General features: G+C 42.1%; 1 protein-coding gene across 1 annotated transcript in view; it reads right to left on the minus strand.

Annotated features, from left to right (window-relative positions):
* Nucleotides 1-252: 252 nt before the first annotated feature.
* Nucleotides 253-17,329, minus strand: part of LOC137433520 (glutamate receptor ionotropic, NMDA 2B-like) — a 260,022-nt gene continuing 242,945 nt past the window's right edge. The window contains exons 11-12 of the mRNA XM_068125849.2: nucleotides 13,182-13,420; nucleotides 253-1,641 (exon numbers count right to left, since the gene is read on the minus strand). Of these exons, the coding sequence (XP_067981950.2) occupies nucleotides 253-1,641; nucleotides 13,182-13,420 (1,628 nt within the window). The remainder of the gene's footprint in view (nucleotides 1,642-13,181; nucleotides 13,421-17,329) is intronic.

The following is a 17,329-nucleotide window of genomic DNA, read 5'->3' on the forward strand; positions in this document are numbered from 1 at the left end:
AGGCTAGCCTGGCCTAAAATATGAAGTACTGTATTTGTTATGTTTGGTGGATTTCAGATCAGCCATCGCTGATGAAAGTTCTGGTGTTGGACAATGAGAAAACAAATCTGTGGTCAATCACATACCCAACCTACTGGAGCTTCCATAAGAGCTATAAAAACATCAAGCACGTTGTGATTGGCAAGGACATTGTACAAGTTATTATTTTGGACATTTCCTCGATTGGCATCAATTCGCAAAGGTGAACAAAATTTACACTTCAGATTCCATACTTGGTCTTTTTGAACGGTGACGTCTCTCGTGGCTCAATGAATGAGGTCCAGGAAACGTGGTAATCTGCCGGGATGGAGGATTCGCACTTTCTCTGTGGCCTCTGGACAAGGCGGCCCTATCTGCAGCAGCGCTCTGACGCCGATTCTGTGGGCCAGAATGTCGAGCTTCCGGATGTTGGATCGAGAAGTCGCCGTGAGGTGAGACCTGATGGTCGTAGAGATTTTGGCGGACATGGCGTCGAGGCTGAGCATTTGATTGGTATTTTGGAGAAATTGTGGAATCACGTGAATAGGCTTCGAGTGCTGGTCCCCAGCTTTCAAGAGCTGCTCGGCCACTTCTAGTTACTGTTCCAGAGCAAGGTGCCAAGGCACAAATGGCACAGTATTGGTTAATGCAGTTGTCTGGTTGAGCTACCGATAGCCAGGATCCATAACAGGGTTGGTGCAGTTGTTGTTGTAGTTCTTGTGATGAACTAGTATGGATGGCACTACCTACATTCTCATCACTCTCACTGCTGTCATTGGTTTGCACCTGGCAAACGGGACAGTCACTGATGGTCATTGCCTCAGACATGCTATTGCTTCGTCGTTGCGGTACTTCAGCTGGTACCCGAAGCAATGTTGAAGTCCTGTCCCTGAGAGGCACGTCACTACAAAATGACATCCGAGCTTCAGAATTCCAGCCACACAAAGTCCCTTGCTGAGCCAGTGTGGCTAGCATTGCTTTTCCTGCCGCAGCTTTTACCTTCCCAATGTCCTGACAGTCTCTGCTGAGTTTACTCCGTTCCCGGATCTTCTCCAAGTTCCAGGTTTCTGATGTCATGGTGTTTGCTCCAGTTGTAATTGCAGTTTCTGTAGCGGTAGATCCAACAGAATGTTGTGGCACCTCCTCACCAGGATCACTGGTTCTCTCAGTGTCACCACCTGCTGCAATTTCCATCTCCACATTCACCACTGCGTGAGCCTTATTGCTGGATTGGCTTTCGAGCCCAAGACACCCAGGTTCACTTTGGCGAATGGGGCTCCTTAACTGAACTACTCCAGCAGAACCAGGCAGCAGTCTACGATTATCCTCAACAATGCGTCCCTCTGAGGTCCTTTGACCTTCTGGCTGGTTCGTCTCAGTGATTATGGCTACATTTAGCGCTGCCTTGGAACTGGCGGCAGCTGTAGCTGCACGCCACGTAGCTGCACACATACGCGTATTCATACGAGGACGCAGACTGGGTGCAGAACCTGGTCCGTTCAGGTGGCCGATTGTGGTTGCATCATGTGCGACTCGAAGAAGGGCCAAGGCACTGGGCTTTGTGCCATCTGTCTTGGGTGAGGGCTTCTTGTTTGGCACACCATACAGATGACTGTGCATAGCCTGTAGGATGTAGGAGGGACTCAGTTAACATCAGGTAACCTTTGGATTTTTATTGTATCGCATGTTTTGTATGTACAAAAGGAGGGGAAGTTAGTGGGTATGGGGTCAGGGAGGTCAATGAACATTTTTGGAGCTGTAAATAGAAGTCTTTTTCCAATAGCATCAATAAACTCACGGAATGCGTGGCACTGACCAGAAACTAGACAGAAAGACTTACAACTGTGCTGAGTTTTGTAACATGGTTAGAGAGAAGACTTTGTGATACCCTCATATACATTAAATGAGAACTGGATTTCATTTTCAGGCTTATATGTGATCATTACAGATTATTTAAATCACCCAGTAATGCATTTTCTCAATTTGTTTATATATTTTGGAAGGATTACACACATATATATATATATATATTATATATATATATATATATATATATATATATATATATATATATATATATCATATATATATACATATAATTATTATAATTATATATATATATATATATATATATATATATATATATATACATATATAAATAAATATATACATATTAATTAAATAAATATATACATATATACATATATAAATAATATATACATATATACATATATACATAAATAAATAAATACATATATACATATATAAATAAATAAATAAATACATATATAAATAAATATATATATACATCTATATATAAATAAATATATATACACATACATATATAAATAAATATATACATATATAAATATATATATATATATATATAAATATATAAATATATATATATATATGTATAAATAAATATATATATATATATATATATATATATATATATACATATACATGCATACATACATGGTGTTCGCCTAATGGTTGGGGATCCTAGTGGGCTTGGGATCCTAAGGTTCTGAGTTCGAATCCCGTTCAGCTGTTGAATTAATACCAGGTGGCGTTGATTCAGACTGTCAGCCTTCCAAGGTCGGCGAAATAAGTACCATGGTACTGGGTCCTCTCTGAAGGAGGTTGGTGGCAGGATTTGCACTCCGGCCGCCGGAAAAAACACCTCATTCCATAGCACATACAATTATGCGTGCCGGGATGGTGCTGAGGAGTTGTCCAAGGACGCAGCAATGTGCTGATCCAGCTCACACATATATATATATACGTATATATACTGAAACGCAAAAGAAACTTACCACCTTTGAAACCTTTAAATATCAACAATAACACTGCGTGTAGTAAATGTGTGAACTTATTTGTGGACAATAGTGTCCTCACTCTGTCAGACAAAATGGTCACGGATGGTCACTTGAACCTTCAATGGTCACTTCATAGCACAGCTGTTGAACAGCCGTTTTGACTGTCAGTGATTAGCCAAGGGGTACGGGATGATTTTAATGAGCTGCACGTGATGTCTTGATATTGGCTTTAAAAAGGCCAGTGCAAAATGGGCATTTTGACCAAAAAATTTGACCATTTTGACCAACTTCAAAAAGGACCGAAAACGCAAAAGAAACTTACCACTTGTTTGAAATGTAATAAAATTGTAACAGTTCAAAATAAAACAAACCAACAATTGCTAATTGAAACATTGGCATTTTATTGATGACATGTCAAGTTTTTGACCAAGATGCACCATCTCATCAGTTTGTTCTACAGTACAGAACAGCACAGGGTGCAATGTCAGTCCCCTTTCAATAGCGTGTGTGGCCACCATTGTTTTGGATACAGGCAGTGCATCGTCGGCATATACTGCCTACCAGTCTTTGGATGGATTGCTGCTGGATTCTGTCCCACTCAGTCCTCAATGTCTGAAGCAGCTCTGCCCGTGTCCTGGCCCTGCCAACTACGCGTCTCCCAAGCTCATCCCACAGGTGCTCTATGGGATTCAGGTCAGGGGAGAGCGCAGGCCACTGCATGGTGTTGATGTTCTCGCCTTGGAGAAATGCAGTGGTAAAGCGAGCAGCATGGGAACGAGCGTTGTCATGCTGAAAGGTTCTCAGTTCTGGGTGGTCTAGCAGGAATGGCAGCAGATGAGGTCGCAGGATGTTATCCACATACCGCTGGGCGTTAAGATTCCCATCCACAACCACCAGTGGCGTCCTGTACCGGCCTGATATGGCGGCCCACACCATCACATTTGGGCCACCCCACCTGTTGGCTTGACGCATGCAACAATCGGCATATCGCTCGCCAGTTCTTCTCCAGACACGCTCACGCCCATCAGGACTGTCCACACAGAACCTTGACTCATCGCTGAAAGCGACCTCATTCCACTGCGCCAAGGTCCACCGCTGATGCTGCTGGCACCATCTCTGTCGGTTGCGGCGATGGGCAGCCGTCATCACGGGGCCTCTGTATGGTCTTCTGGCAGTCAGACCATAGTCATGCAGTCGTCTTCGTGCAGTATCATTGGAGATCCGTGGGTTTGCACGCTCCGGAGTTTCTGCCGCAGTGCGGGATGCTGGACGGAATCGATCCTGCAGGTGACTTCGGACCATCTGCCTGTCCTGCCTTGCAGTGGTGACTCTTGGCCTCCCTGATCGAGGTCTGTCATCTGCAAAGTTGTGGAGGGTGTCTCTGTCCACCAGGGCCGATATCGTCTGGTGTGAACAGCCAAGGCGACATGCCACCTCACGGTAGCTCAGTCCGCCTTGCAGCATGCCCAGGGCACGCTGCCGTTGATCCCTTGACAATCGTGGCATGTTGATTGAAATGCCCATTTTGCACTGGCCTTTTTAAAGCCAATATCAAGACATCACGTGCAGCTCATTAAAATCATCCCGTACCCCTTGGCTAATCACTGACAGTCAAAACGGCTGTTCAACAGCTGTGCTATGAAGTGACCATTGAAGGTTCAAGTGACCATCCGTGACCGTTTTGTCTGACAGAGGACACTATTGTCCACAAATAAGTTCACACATTTACTACACGCAGTGTTATTGTTGATATTTGAAGGTTTCAAAGGTGGTAAGTTTCTTTTGCGTTTTCGGTCCTTTTGAAGTTGGTCAAAATGGTCAAATTTTTCGGTCAAAATGCCCATTTTGCACTGGCCTTTTTTAAGCCAATATCAAGACATCACGTGCAGCTCATTAAAATCATCCCGTACCCCTTGGCTAATCACTGACAGTCAAAACGGCTGTTCAACAGCTGTGCTATGAAGTGACCATTGAAGGTTCAAGTGACCATCCGTGACCGTTTTGTCTGACAGTGAGGACACTATTGTCCACAAATAAGTTCACACATTTACTACACGCAGTGTTATTGTTGATATTTGAAGGTTTCAAAGGTGGTAAGTTTCTTTTGCGTTTTCGGTCCTTTTGAAGTTGGTCAAAATGGTCAAATTTTTCGGTCAAAATGCCCATTTTGCACTGGCCTTTTTTAAGCCAATATCAAGACATCACGTGCAGCTCATTAAAATCATCCCGTACCCCTTGGCTAATCACTGACAGTCAAAACGGCTGTTCAACAGCTGTGCTATGAAGTGACCATTGAAGGTTCAAGTGACCATCCGTGACCGTTTTGTCTGACAGTGAGGACACTATTGTCCACAAATAAGTTCACACATTTACTACACGCAGTGTTATTGTTGATATTTAAAGGTTTCAAAGGTGGTAAGTTTCTTTTGCGTTTCAGTATATATATAATATTGAAAGTGCTCTTCTGGTTAAACAATTACATAGGCTTCACCTATTGGACATGAGCTTATCAGATCTACACCCCCTACTTCCCAGTAGAAATTGTACTGCAGCCAATACTGGAAAGCGAATTTAATTCTCAATTTTATAGACCGGTCCACTCTGGAAATGGAGCATGCACAAACACGTGATTCGGGCTTGTTTGCTTTCATTGGCCCCTCCGGGATGTAGCTCATGCTCTGTTGATTGTTTCCTGCCCCCTACAAGCTTCTTGGCCCGGATACAGACTTATTATGATAAGGACCACTCTGAGTTTCCACATGGTGTGCAATACCTCAGGTTTTTTTTTTTGTAGACAGAGTCAAGGATCATGGAAGAGCTGGAACACAGAATGAATTTGGGCGCAATATAATAAAAAGAACAGCAGAAAGAGAGGGGGAAATTCCAAGAACAGGTCTGAGGGAGAAAATAAATGGAGGCTGACAACAAGGGATGCTCGGGAAAGGTTATGGGGTAGGGGAGCATGCAGGGGGTGAATAAGATGGATAGAGAAGCAAAATTTGGGGTGACAAGGGATGGAGGGTGTGGTTTAATAGGTGGAGAAGAGATCATGGTTGTGGATGTGGGGTGACTTTATATGGTGGTGAACAGCTGACCTGGAGGGAAGAATGAGATTGAAGAGAATGTGAAAGTTGATCGCACAGGTGGGGAAAAAGAAGAACAAGTGAGTGGAGATGATCATTGGGTCTGGATTTTGGGAGTTCCACTCGGAGGGGGCTACTGGCGGGCCGCCCTGGAGATACCAGGAGGACAAATAAGCTTTCCGATGAAACTTTAAACCAGCTTTTCCTTTTTCTTTTTGCAGAACCAGCTAGGCCATGTTTGACATCAATGTTAATTTTAACATTGCTACCTGCAGAAAGGGTTGCCTTTGTTCTTAATGATGCCTTTGATTGTTAAAGATGTGAGACCTATAGATATACCAACGGACACCTTTCCTTCATCAATTTGCCATTTACAACAGAGACTTCATTTGTAACGGAGACTCATTGATGTGAATGAATGAGGGAATCAACGCATTACATAAAGCATCGTTTTAATTACAATCGTGCCATGAGCTTCATTTCACAAGGATTTGAATTCACGATTTACAATCCAACAGACGAGACACCTGCATGGATGTCTAGATTCGATGTTTCTGGGAATTATACAGACGATTTCCGTTGATTAATAGAACAATTTCAAGCATGTTTCACAATATTCTTAAAAACAAAAGGTTTCCTTTTCTGAAAATTTGAGGCTTTAAGAATCATGCACAAGACTGAATTAAGTCATTGTTAGCCATGGGATCAAGAGCATCTCATCCCAAGGAGAAAAAGCAATTCCGCGCATCCCTTTCATAGTTGCCAACCATCTAGGGGCCCCTGGAGTACCCTGGGAATCGACTTTCCATCTCGGGTTAAATTATTGACCTGCATTATATTATGTAGGTAATTTCCTGACCCGTTAATCTTTTTCTCCTGTTAGAATATAAATTGCATTCAACACAAGGTGTAGATCTCGAATCGCATGTCCTCCTGTAGTTGGACAAGAAAACGCCAGAAATCACCCGCAATTTTACAGCAGAGTAGTCCCACCAACTTGTGCAGCAAAGTGAGGATGAAGCGACCACTTTTTTTGATTTTGTGCAATTTTGACATATTACGTATGCACCACTGGAGGTGGACAGCAATAGGTTTAGAGGCAGCGCAGGTATTCCAAACACACACGAGAACTCAAGCATCTATTTCTAAACCTAACAGCTCCACTCGAAGCAGTATTCACCTTTGCCAGCCAGCAGTGGATTACTGGGAGAGCCGCTGCAGGGATTGAGGCAGCGGTTGCATAGCATCTCAAGGATATAAAAGGATCAAGCTTCCATATTGCTCCTGATCATCATATGTCATGCTTTAACACAACTGCTGAAGCCTACCATTTATCATTTCAAGTCGACAAACGTCACAGCTAATAGCACTGGATGTCAGGGCACAGCAGTGGATGATCTATCCTCTTGAACCTACCCTAATCTATCATGCCTTTCCAAGCACTTCCTGGCTCTTCCTCACTCAAAAGTACATCCAAAGTGCCTATTCAGCATTGTGAAGAAGATCAAAACTAATGAGGGCTCTCTATGTAGCCCATCTCCACAACATGTAACCATCTCTGTCAAGATGAGCCATGAGGTGTCCTGCTAAGAAAGCAAAGACCTGATCACATGAGAGCTTGTGTCGGCAGAAAAGTCAGTCACCATAGCTGCAGAATCCAAGGGCAGGCCAGGATGCTGGAGCACAAGACTAAGCGACGCACACAAATAATCAACTTCAAAAGGACGTCATTCAAAATTCATGGATACCTCACATGTGGATCTTCCATGGACATGGACAAACGTTTCCATAATGCGAATAGAAGGGGTTAATTAGCAGATCTAAGGAAAGGCATCAAATATAAGGAAATTTGTCTTCAACATACAGGAAATACTTTCTCGGTGGTTGGAAAAAACTGGGCAAAACAATCAATTGACATCGACCCATGACAACAACAACGGCCAACTTAGAAGAGAGTTCCCTTTGGAAGAGTGACGTGTGTATGAATAACGGAGAATCTAGTGAATTGAATTTTGTTTGGATTATCGGTGGAACAACATAGGGAACATATATTTATTTCACTTTTCAAAGGATTCTGTGATATGAATGGTCTGGATGTACAACATGAAATGGAAGATAATTTTACTCCAACTGAAGGACTTTGGTGATTGTTACAAGTGAAATGTTGTCCATCTGTCAAGATTTGACCGCCACAGAAGAAGAACCCAACAGAAACCAAATGCCATCCCAACAATTTTCAACAAAGTTGGCAAATCAGACACAAACGCTTGCAGGAAAATGGGGAAAACACAGAATCGCCAATGAGGTCTGCCATGACAGATCAGGAACTGATCACCATGTTTCAAAAGGGACAACAACAGAAAATGGCATCTCTCTTTTATTTAACAAAGTGTGTATTGTGTTTGCTGTGAATGACCGAATGCAGTCCAGTTTCATAATATGTAAATTCCCATCTCTGTAGGTAATTGTAAATATGGGTAAGACCCAAATAAATTGCAGTATACTGTAATTGCAGCTTGGATCTGGTTTCGCTGCTCTGGACTTGTCCATGTGTCAAATAGATGCCAATTAGGACATTGTAACTGCAAGGGTCTAACTGCTCGGTTGCTCTTGGAGTGGATCACAGTGTGAGACCGTAATTAGGAAAACCGATAATATTGCACATCCCCAACTCAAGACACTGATTAGTACCCCTCCTCATTCGAATATTCAGATTCTGAGGAATTACCGGAACTCTACCTTGGTGATTCTTCATGAGAAACTCAGTGCTCAGACTGTTACTGTTGTTTGTCGAGTTGAAAATTCTCTAAATTTTTTTAATTCCATCACAAAGTTTGCTTCCACTGCCACTTTATGGCTTACACATGCAAGCATGGAAATTGCCATAAAACAATAATGATTATGATGCCAGAATGACACTGGAACTGTAGCTTTATCTCCTGTAATGGCACCAGGTCATGTATTGCAGCACTCTCATTAACTATTAGTCCAAAGCAGAGGATCTATTTTTACAAATTTACTGACCTCTAGATTAATCAGCCGATTACCTTAGCTCTATTGAGCCCACTTTAAATGACCACACAAGTTCTCATAACTAGAACAATGCGACTGTGTCCCCAATATGCCTCCGCGTAGTCTCACAAAGGGTAGATGCCATCACTCTACATATGTATGGGTAGAGGGTCACGTTTGTGAAGTTTTGTGTTGATTGGATGAGGTTCGTTTTTCTATCCAAGATGGCTGCCAAACCACGTCACCTATGACATAATCATTTTCATAACTATATGCAACAGTGCTGTTAGATGATATTTGTAAAATTTATCATCGATAGGGTGAGCGGTTTCAGAGAAATAATTATTTCATATTTTCCTTCAATCCAATATGGCTGCCAAACCATTTGACCTAGGATGTCATAAATTTAATATTTCAATACAAATGGGTCATAGATCATGTGAATGCAATTTCAGATTTTTAGAATAAGGAATTCGATTAAAACATTTTTGGATGGTATCCCACTACACCTATGATATCACCATCATGCTTTTGTTCCCCATTGGGAGTACTTGACAATGTGCCAAGTTTCAAATTTTTCCATTTAGCGGTTCCCGAGAAATAATTTTTATTATTATTTGCTTTTAATCCAAGCTGGCTGCTATTCCACGTGACCTATGACATCACAATTATCATAAAAACATTTTGCATGGGTGTCCCTCCTAACCTGAAAGTTTTGTCTCAATCGGACATATGGTTGCTGAGAAAAATGAGGTTTAGCCCGTACGGACGGACGTACGGACAACCCGAAAACATAATGCCCCCGGCGACTTTGTCGGCGGGGGCATAAAAACATGGGTAATAATTATATACCCAAAAAAGAAGGGATGGGGGAGAATGCACGGCCATGCAACCACAATCACAATTGAATAAAGAAATTTAGCAATGCGCCCCGGAACCAAGACGGCTTAGCAAATACATCTTAACTCCTTCATGCGGGGAGAATGAGGAACCCACACGGGGACTGACGAGTCAAATAACCTATCTGCACAGCACTGCTCGTGCACATGGTGCAGGTCCGTTTTTAGACTGGTCAACCTTTGGGTTTCCGTGTGAGTGCGCAGTGCTTCAATGCGGGTCTCAACAGGGATATCTCCTCTCTCCAGAAGAACAGTGACAGTGCACTCAACAGCAGCACAAAGGTTAAGGGTTAGGGGGCGAGGAGAGTGTAAGGTAGACTGGCTGCAGGCACTGAAGACACAAACGCAGAACCAGAAGACTAGATCGTAGGTACAAACATTGGTTGGAGTGCGTAGGTTGGAGTGCGCAATGACACCAGTGCTTTTATAATCTCCATGGATCTCATTGAAATGCCGTTGGGGTATGCCCATTGATCAACACAGTCAGACAGATGTCCTTATATGGACATGTCCTTGGCCTGTCTGGTAGCCTTTCAATAGCCACGCGATCATGCCATGGGTCATGGGTCACGCTCATTGGCTATTGCTGGGAGGAAATTCCATATAAGGACAGATAAATGCCAGGAAAGATTCCAGAATGTCGAGAGGAGGTAGGCGGGGCTTAGATACTGCACAGACACTTGGGCAGGGGGGCTAGATCCTTCTAAACATGTGCTCAACATGTTTAATAATTTACGGGCTCGAATTACGCCACACTTACACCAACACATACTATGAAATAACTAGTCTAATCTAGCCCCCATTTTACCCCCAGACAAGATCCATAACAATATCATAAAGCCTTAACTTCACCTTACTACAAAAATCCCAAAACGGTTGAGGAATCTTTTAAGCTTAATTTGCCCGGTCTGTGAAATGATGTCAGCCAGCTATATGGTAAACTTAATGTTATAGCCTCTATAGGGCATGATGCCATGCTAAATGCCAACTATGATTGGCCTTCAAAAAAAAAAGTCTGGAATCGATGTTTTAGTTGGAAAAGTATGTCATCATACCACACCACATGCTGTACAAGCCATGGAGGACTATAAAATACCCTTTCCTTTGTCAGAAACAGACCCCAGTAAAGCAATTAAGTTGTCTACTTTCATCACTCACCCATCGATTTCATCTTAAAGCACTGCTTCTTTGTTGTAACATCAATTACCTATGTACAGCCATCAATGACACCCTGGGACGAGTTTATAGAGGAGCTGTGTGTTGATGCATTAAAAAAAAAAAATACTTGCCCTATAAATGTTTGTAAATCCTGTTATACGGTTACGGTACATTCCACTACTTGCTGTTGACAAAAGCTTCTTTCAATTGCTTCACAATCAGAACCCATAGAAGCCAACTCATGACCCCCAATGAGAATGATCGATTGATACATGAATGTCACTTCCACTCGTTTCTTGTATAAAAGTCATGAAACATCAAGCTAAAAACATTTTAGCATAAACTTCCCACAGATTTTTAGTGTGTAGGAGATTTTGATGTTGAATATTTCCAATATGACAATCAACTGAAGACAATAAATTATTAATCAACCAAATGATCCATTCCTGCAACAGTTTACAAACTCGATGCCACTCAAGTTTCTCATGCATTGTTGCATTCCTGGTTGCAATTAGCTATCTATAATAATAAAAGAGAAGGTGTGTCAGTGTGTGTGTATGCGTATATGTGTGTTCTCCATAACTCCAAAACCATGAAACCTAACAGCCCAAAACTTTGCATGCATACTGTGGGATTTAATTTTTAATAAGACTTTTTTTTTTTTGCCCATTAGAAGCATGGCAGATTGTATCCCGTATAGATAAATAAAATAAATAAAACTGGCAAGTATTAAAAAATTTCTATGCTGGAGCCTTACAATGCTGTTAATCAGATCGATTTAAATATAACTATCCCATCCTCGTCACCAAATTGTGGAAGATTTACAAGGAAGGTCAACATAAATTACAGTAGAAATAATTTATTGTCCGGGTTCAGTGAGCTCAAATCATTTTTTAATCATGCATGCATGGGAGAGATCTTTAGAATTGTATTTTGAATGTTTTGTGTACCGGAATCTGAAGCCGTGTGGCAAAACGTTTTGTGGTCTGACGAAACACAGATGGCACTTTTTGGCCTAAACGCAAAAAGTTACATTTGGAGCAACCCAAACACAGCACATCACCCAAAGAACACCATCCATACTGTGAAGCATGGTGGTGGCAGCATCATGTTATGGGGATGTTTTCATCAGCAGGGACTTGGGCACTTGTCAGGATAGAACGGAAAATGGATGGAGCAAGACACAGAAAATCTTAAAGGAAAACCTGCTGCCCTCTGCAAGTAAGCTGAAATTGTGATGGAGGTTCACCTTTCAGCATGACAACAACCCGAAGCACACAGTCCACTCCAAGGTAGCTTTGGCTAAGGAACAGAAAGATAAATGTCGTCGAGTAACCTAATCAGAGCCCCGACCTAAATCCAATCGAAAATATGTGGCATGACTTGAAGATTTCTGTCCATTCACAGTCCCCACACAACTTGACTGAGCTTGAACAGTTTTGTACAGAAGAATGGGCAAATATTGCCCAATCAAGGTGTGCAAAGTTGATAGAGACCTATCCCAACAGGCTCACAGCTGTAATTGCTGTCAAAGGTGCTTCCACCAAGTATTAACTCAGGGGGGTGAACACTTATCCAACCAAGATATTCGAATTTTATGTTTTTATTTAATTTATGAAATTTGTCGAATTTGTTTTTCAGTTAGAAGTTGTGGGTTACGATGTATAAATAAAGGTGGAAAAAGTCTGATTTAATGCAATTTAATTCCAGGCTACAAGGCAACAAAAGGTGAAAATTTAAATAGGTGGTGTAGACTTTCTATAGGCACTGTATATGATTACTTCACATGGCATTTGTATAGAGCAAGTCCTCTAATTTTTTTAATGCTTATGTTTGTTTACCTTATCACTAAAACATCATCCAATCAAAATATGTTTCCTCATTGATGCGAAGCTTTATCAGATTGAATGAAATTTAGTACTTCTGAGCTCGGGTCATAAAAGTCCCCAGTTGTTCGCTTATTTTCGATTTAATATTTCTTTTCTTTTTTTATGTTTCTTGACTTTGTCAACAAAACACCATACCGAGTCAATGATGTGAAAATTTGGCAAACTTTAGTGAAATTGAGTGGCTTTTATTTGGGGTCCAAAAAGACCCCATTTGGATAATATTAGGTCATAAAATATGTTAGGATTAGGGTAAATCGAGCAAACCATGCATTCCTCGTTTCTTCCTCATGACATACATACTCTGCTGATGGTGAAGAGCATGAGGGAAGCACTGGTTTCAGGCCCAGCAAGCAAACGACGACCAATTCGGTGGAAGAGGTGTTCACAGGCAAAGACAATGCAGCTGAGACCCACAGCTACAAGAAGCATGAAAAAGACACCCGCCATGTTGTCTAGGTCCAGCTTGCTACTCGTAACCTCGTTGCGCTCGTTATGACAGACACCGGACAGCCACATGGCTCCAAGCTCATCCATCTCCCCTAGTGAGAAGGAGGGGTTTGGGGGATTGAGTCGCAGTTCAGCTCTCTGTGTCCCTCATACACCCACACAATAGACAGACTTGTTCATCAATGATTTATAAACATCATCCCTCTTTTTTTCTCGTTCTACTTTAATATCCTTATCTCTTGATGCATAATTATTAATATCCATGTACATTTCAGATTTTGCATTTTTAGCCTCCATTCACACCTCATTTGTTCGCTTTATTATCTAAAACAGTGCTGTACCTCTTTAAATTAAACACAACTGGTATGGTTCTATATCGATCAAAGGTAAACTTAGGTTTCAGGTGAAGAATGTAAACAATTTCAAAAACAGGATTAAGGTCAATAAGAAAATTAATTTTACAAGACCAACAGCAGAATTAATGAATTTCAATCTCATCTCTCAATCAATCTCTCTCTCTCTCTCTGTCTCTGTCTCTGTCCCTGTCTCTCTGTCCCTGTCTCTCTGTCCCTGTCTCTCTGTCTCTGTGTCTGTCTCTGTCTCTGTCTCTCTCTGTCTCTGTCTCTCTCTGTATCTCTCTATCTCTCTATCTCTCTCTTGCCCCCTGCTGGCGTGTTGTGATTTGGGTGTGGCTTCATGGCCGCCGTATGTAGCTGCTCTGTATTCTGGTGAGTCGTCAGTGTATTGTTTTTGTCCCTACAGCTCCCCCATCCATTCTCTCTTTTCCTGTTACATCCTATGTGCCCCTGGCATTTTGTTTTCCGGTTTTCTACTCCTTTGTGTTCGAGAGAGAGAAAGATTGAGAGTGGGCCTATTTTGGGTACGGCCTACCCATTTTTGACGATGCTTTGGAAGCCTTGTTTATGCTTGTAATGCGTTTTTTTTGGTTTTCAATTTAGCTTGATTTAATTAGGTTTGATACCTTCTTGTCCGATCTGGACAATAAAGGGGCGATAATATCGCCGACATGGTGAATGCACGCTCTCGATGGGAGGGTTTCGAGGGTTTAACCCGGAGGCATGCATTTGTGTGCATGCCTCCCAACGCAGTTCCTGTCGAGGACATTATCCTCACAGTTGGGAATATTATTGGTGATGAAAATATATGTGCTGCATGACGTATGAATCAGAAAGTGGTTGTTTTCGTTTCAGACGATGAACCCGTCCAATGTCCATGACGTTGTAAGTGCCGGAATAATCACAGAAAGTGGTCATTTTATAATGGCGTCGCCGATGCTGACTCCCACGACGAGAGTCGTTATATCAAACACACCCCCGTTTATTTCTAATGACAAGATTATGGCCATGTTCTCACGTTATGGTAAAAAGGTGTCTAGGATCTCTACAATTCCTCTTGGCTGTCGGAATGAACGTGTTAAACACGTCATGAGTTTCCAAAGGCAGGTGTACATGGTCCTTCCAGACCGTGGGGACGATACGGGCCTCAATATCTCGTTCAAAATCAACTTTGAGGACACGAATTACCAGTTGTATGCATCGTCCGCCACCTTAACGTGTTTTCAGTGCGGAGTGTTCGGACATTTAAAATGCTTTTGTCCCAAAGCCTCGTGTGTCAGGTGTGGGAAAAAAAGGTCACACTGATGCGGTGTGTAAGGAGGAGGTTACCGGTACTCCACTAATTAACATTTCCATTGGGAAGGAGGTTAACGTGACGCACCGCTTAATGTTTGCAATGAAGAGTAGGTTATCGTTACTCCACAAATTAACATTCCCAGCAAGGAGGAGGTTAACGTTACTCTAATTAACATTCCCAACGAGGAGGAGGTTACCGTTACTCCACAAATTAATATTCCCAATGAGGAGGAGGTTAACGTTAATGTTCCCAATGAGGGTTTAAACATACTAGTGCCTAATGGAAATGTAACACTCGTCTTTTGGATGATGCTTTTTTAAGGAAGCCTTTCACAATTTATGGATAGCAGTAGTTGAAAAAGCCCGTTTTTGCTTCCATGAACCGATGGAGGGACATATGAAAATCCATATAAGGCTGTTGTGTCAACAGTTTAATTCATATGTCACCCATGAAAGTTGAGTCACCTTGGCTCGGTTAGAAACTGAAATTTTAAAACTGGAGAACAAACTGGCGAAGCAAGAGAATGAGGCAAACTATAAGTTACTCCTTGAAAGAAAGACCAAACTTAGAGAACTATTGCAGGAGAAGGCTGCAGGATTATTAGTTCGATTAAGAATAAAAAATATTAAAGTATCAGATAGCCCGAGCAAATCCTTTTTCCACCTTGAATCCGAAACGAAGCCAGCTCGGCTTATTACCCTGTGCTCGCGAAGCGAAAAGCGGGGTTAAGCATTCAGTTGCGTACGTGTGCCGTGTGCAGTACGTGTCGGCATTTTAAAATTCATTTTCTCGGCAACCGTTGGTCCGATTGACACAAAAGTTTACCAGAGAAGCGCCTCCGTCTGTATAATTTTTTTATTCATAATTATGACGTCATAGGTCACGTGTTACGGACGCCATCTTGGAAAAAATTTACACCTCTATACCTCCCAAACTGCTCAATTGAAAAAATTGAAACATGGCTCATTGTCAAGTACTCACAATGAGGAATAAGATATGTTGATGGTGATGTCATCGGGGCCTTAATTATGACGTCATAATTCGACAAGTACAACGCTTGATCTGATCAGTATGAATAAAACAAAAATTATTCTGCAACTGTTGGAGCGATTGACACGAAATTTTCAGAATATGTGTACCTCCACATGTATAGTTTTTTAATGATAATTATAACGTCATAGGTCACGTGGTGCAGACGCCATCTTGAAAAAAATCGAAAAAAGTTGCACCTCTATATCTACGAAACCACGCCAAACCACGCCTCAGCTATCTCTGAGGGCCTTTCACTCACTCACCGCAGGCAGGTAGGTGGTCTTTCTGTCTTCTACCGACTCCTCTCCGGCCTTGCACCCCCAGCTCTCTCTGTGCTCTGTCCCCCAAATATTCCTACAGGTCGCACAAGATCTGCCAGCAACCCTCTGATGGTTAAACTGCCGAAATCTCGGCTCTCCGCTCACCTTCACTCTTTCATTCCCCTTTTCTCCCGCCTCTGGAACAAACTCCCTCACTCCCTTCAATCCCACTCCTCCCTCCAGGTCTTTAAAACAGCTGTTCACCACCATCTCTTATCTTCCCCCATCCAAAACCTTGATCTTTTCTACCCCCGCTAATTCACCCCAGATCCACCTTGTTTGAAATTCCAACTTCTTTCCTGGAAGTCCTGGCAGTGTCCATATGTTTTATACCTCTCCCACTGCCCCCTTCCCACGCCCCCCCCCCCCCCAAAGCCCTCGCCCTCTCTCAGATCTCTCGATGTCTCCATGTCTCTCGGTCCCTGCTCTCAAATGTTGTGTTTGTGTCCTTCCCCCTCTCTCCCCATCTTGTCTACCGCTCCCTATGTTATATGTTTTATGTGTCGGTTTGTCTTTCTGTGTGATTAATGTTCGCTCTTTCACGAGCCTCGATCTTGTATACAAAAAAAAAAAAAAAAAAAAAAAAAAAAAAAATGGAAAAAATTGAAACATTGCTCATTGTCAAGTACTCCCCTTGGGGTATAAGATATGTTTATGATGTCATCGGTGCCTTCATTATGACGTCATAATTCGACAAATACAACACTTATCCGATCATTGTGAATTTTTTTTTTCTCAGCAACTGTTGGTCTGATGGGTACGAAATTTTCACCATATGAGCGCCTTCTCATGTAGAATATTTTAATGATAATCACGATGTCATAGGTCATGTGGTACAGGCGCCATCTTGGAAAAACCGAAAAATGTTGCACCTCTATATCTCCAAAACTGCTGCATGGAAAAAATTTAACCATGGCTCACTGTAAAGAACTCCATATGGGGAATAGGTGTTGTTAACGATGACGTCATTGGCCATAATTATGACATCATAATTCG

The sequence above is a fragment of the Myxine glutinosa genome, chromosome 10 (genome assembly GCF_964187855.1).
Source record: "Myxine glutinosa chromosome 10, kmMyxGlut1.1, whole genome shotgun sequence".
In the NCBI taxonomy this organism is placed as follows: domain Eukaryota; kingdom Metazoa; phylum Chordata; class Myxini; order Myxiniformes; family Myxinidae; genus Myxine; species Myxine glutinosa.